At 50.3% G+C, this 2,622-nt stretch overlaps 1 protein-coding gene across 1 annotated transcript in view; it reads left to right on the forward strand.

Moving 5' to 3' along the window:
• The window catches only part of LOC103804815 (NAD-dependent malic enzyme, mitochondrial-like), a gene marked incomplete at both ends in the record, with an annotated part of 6,141 nt that overhangs the window by 777 nt on the left and 2,742 nt on the right, over positions 1–2,622 (forward strand). The window contains 4 exons of the mRNA XM_009077445.1: positions 391–552; positions 1,023–1,126; positions 1,539–1,648; positions 1,743–1,840. Of these exons, the coding sequence (XP_009075693.1) occupies positions 391–552; positions 1,023–1,126; positions 1,539–1,648; positions 1,743–1,840 (474 nt within the window). The remainder of the gene's footprint in view (positions 1–390; positions 553–1,022; positions 1,127–1,538; positions 1,649–1,742; positions 1,841–2,622) is intronic.

The raw sequence follows: 2,622 nt of genomic DNA on the forward strand, positions 1-2,622 counted from the left end.
GAGCCTTGAGCAACCTGCTCTGCTGGGAGGTGTCCCTGCCCAGGGCAGGGGTTGGGGCTGGATCATCTCCAAGCTCCATTCCAATCCCTTAACAGTTTGTGATTCCATAAACCCAACTCATAAGCTGCAGCTTGGATCCTTCCCACTTAACTCTGATAGGCTTGGGCAGTAGATTTCAACAAAGAAAAAAGACTATAACAGATTCCAACACTGAACATCGAGTGAAATATTCCTTGCAATCCATCCCTTGTTTGACTTGTGTGAACACATCTGAATTTTTGCCTGGAAAAAAGCCCCAAGAACTGGTATTGATCTAACCCTTATACATTTCAGTGATTAAGTATAATTTCACCTGCTTGTTTTTTTGTTTTTTTTTTTTTTTTGTTCCAGGCTGTTGTTGTCACTGATGGAGAAAGAATACTGGGTCTTGGAGACCTAGGTGTGTATGGGATGGGAATTCCAGTAGGAAAACTGTGTCTGTACACAGCCTGTGCAGGAATACACCCAGACAAATGCTTACCCGTGTGCATCGACGTTGGGACTGATAACACAGTGAGTGCTCTGAGCTTTGCCTGCCATAAACCATCCCCAGCAAAAGTATTTCCTCAGGAATATTTATGAGAGGAGTTTGTTACTCGAGCAGTTTTGCTTGTGACAAAACCAGAGGGTGAATGATCTGTGCAGTTACATGCCAGGGATTGAAAAGTGCCAGTTGGCTTCTCTGTGAAGTGGTGCATTTGGAAGTAATTGGAGTGATGGAATGCTGAGCCAGTCCATCTGACCTGCCTTTAAGAAGCTGGAAATGTGGATCAGGTTTATTGAAGCAGTCTGCTGTATTGATTTGTTCCATTTAAAAGCACCCAGCCCCGAGTGCCAGCTGGAAGCAGCGAGCTCTGCCCCGGGCTGGAGGCTGTTCCTGGGGCTGTGTAAATGCTGTGCCCTTGGGATGAAAAGTGCTGCTGTGAACCTGCAAGGTGTTTCCTGAGGAGCTGATCCATCCTCTCGGACTTGTTCCTTTGCAGACACTCCTGAAGGATCCATTTTACATGGGGCTGTACCAGAAGAGGGATCGCTCGCAGGTCTACGACGACCTGATCGATGAGTTCATGGAGGCCATTACAGACAGGTATTGCTCCAAGCCAGGGGGATGAAACCTTGAGCAACCTGCTCTGCTGGGGAGGTGTCCCTGCCCAGGGCAGGAGGTTGGGGCTGGATGATCCCCAAGGTCCTTTCCAGCTCCTTAACACACCATGACACTGAGTGTTCTGCACGGGAGCGAGGCCAAACCCCCTGACACCCAAAGCCCCTCGCACACTGTCCTTGAAACAGCCATGTACAGACCAGGGAGAGGGCTGGAGCTCAGGAGCATGGCTGTAAGTCTGTCTCTGCAGCAATACTCTCTACCTGCTGCTTGCAGTCCCTGCTGGACGTGCACAGACCGTTGGAAGCAGTGGAAGGCCCCAGGGTGTTCCGTTTCTCCGTGGGTTGCACTCAGGGGTTCCTTTTTCCTACGTGTCCATGTTTGCCATGCTCTGTAGGTATGGCCAGAACACACTTATCCAGTTTGAAGACTTTGGGAACCACAATGCTTTCCGTTTCCTGAGGAAGTACAGAGAGAAGTATTGCACCTTCAACGACGACATTCAAGGTACACCCTTTGTCTTTGTTCCTCCATGTAAAACTCTGCCTCAAGCCATAACCTGCCACGTTCAGCTCACCTTAGGTCTGTGCTGCTCTTCCAGGGACAGCCTCAGTGGCCTTGGCAGGACTGCTGGCAGCACAGAGAGCCACTGGCAAACCCCTGGTGGAGCAGAAAGTGCTGTTCCTCGGAGCAGGAGAGGTGAGTTCTCAGGGGCCCCAGAGCAGCAAGGGGGGGAACTGTCTGTTTTCTCATCCTGTAGGACTTGTGGAGTTTTGCATTCTCTGAGTGCCATTGCAGACCTTTTTTCTATAAGGCCATCTGAGATTCATCAGCAGAGTTCATTAACCTGCTCTGAGAGGATTGTGTGACAGGCACTTGACATTTGCAGGGACTCAGGGTCTTCTCTGTCTTGCATGGACTGGGAAAAAAAGCATCGGAGACTTGTCTGTGTAGCTGAAGGGGAATTTTACCATAAATTTACAATCTATTAAGAACATCTTGTTCTGAGGAGAGCAGTGTTTTTCCCAGCAAGGTAAGTCTGTTTGCAGCAGACACTAGTTGGTTACTGGTGTAGCAGTGCCAGGAGCAGCTTCCTGGTCCATCAGCACAATTACTTCTGTGGTGCTGACACAATAACTTAATTAGCTGAGAAGTTCTCCATCTGGGGAAGGCCCTGACTGCAGTAATTTTTGCCTGAGCACCGAGCCCTGCTCTGCACCTCAGCCTGCCTTTCTCCTCCCCTCACACTGAGCAGTGTGTGCGGTGAGCCAGGAGAAGGGACACAGGGAACCAACATTGCTTCGTCCTCCAGGGTCCTCTGGCTCTGTCTGTTCTGTGGCTGTGTAACATCCTCTCCCTGCCCTCTGCAAGGCCTTTGTCTCAGAGGGAGGGTTGGAGGGCAGAGCACTGTGCTGTGGTTTCTTGACCAGTGTTCTGGAGCAGCAGCTTGTCCTTGCTGCCTGGTTCTGCTGCTGTGGCTG

This window comes from Acanthisitta chloris, unplaced genomic scaffold (assembly GCF_000695815.1).
Source record: "Acanthisitta chloris isolate BGI_N310 unplaced genomic scaffold, ASM69581v1 scaffold10766, whole genome shotgun sequence".
NCBI lineage: Eukaryota > Metazoa > Chordata > Aves > Passeriformes > Acanthisittidae > Acanthisitta > Acanthisitta chloris.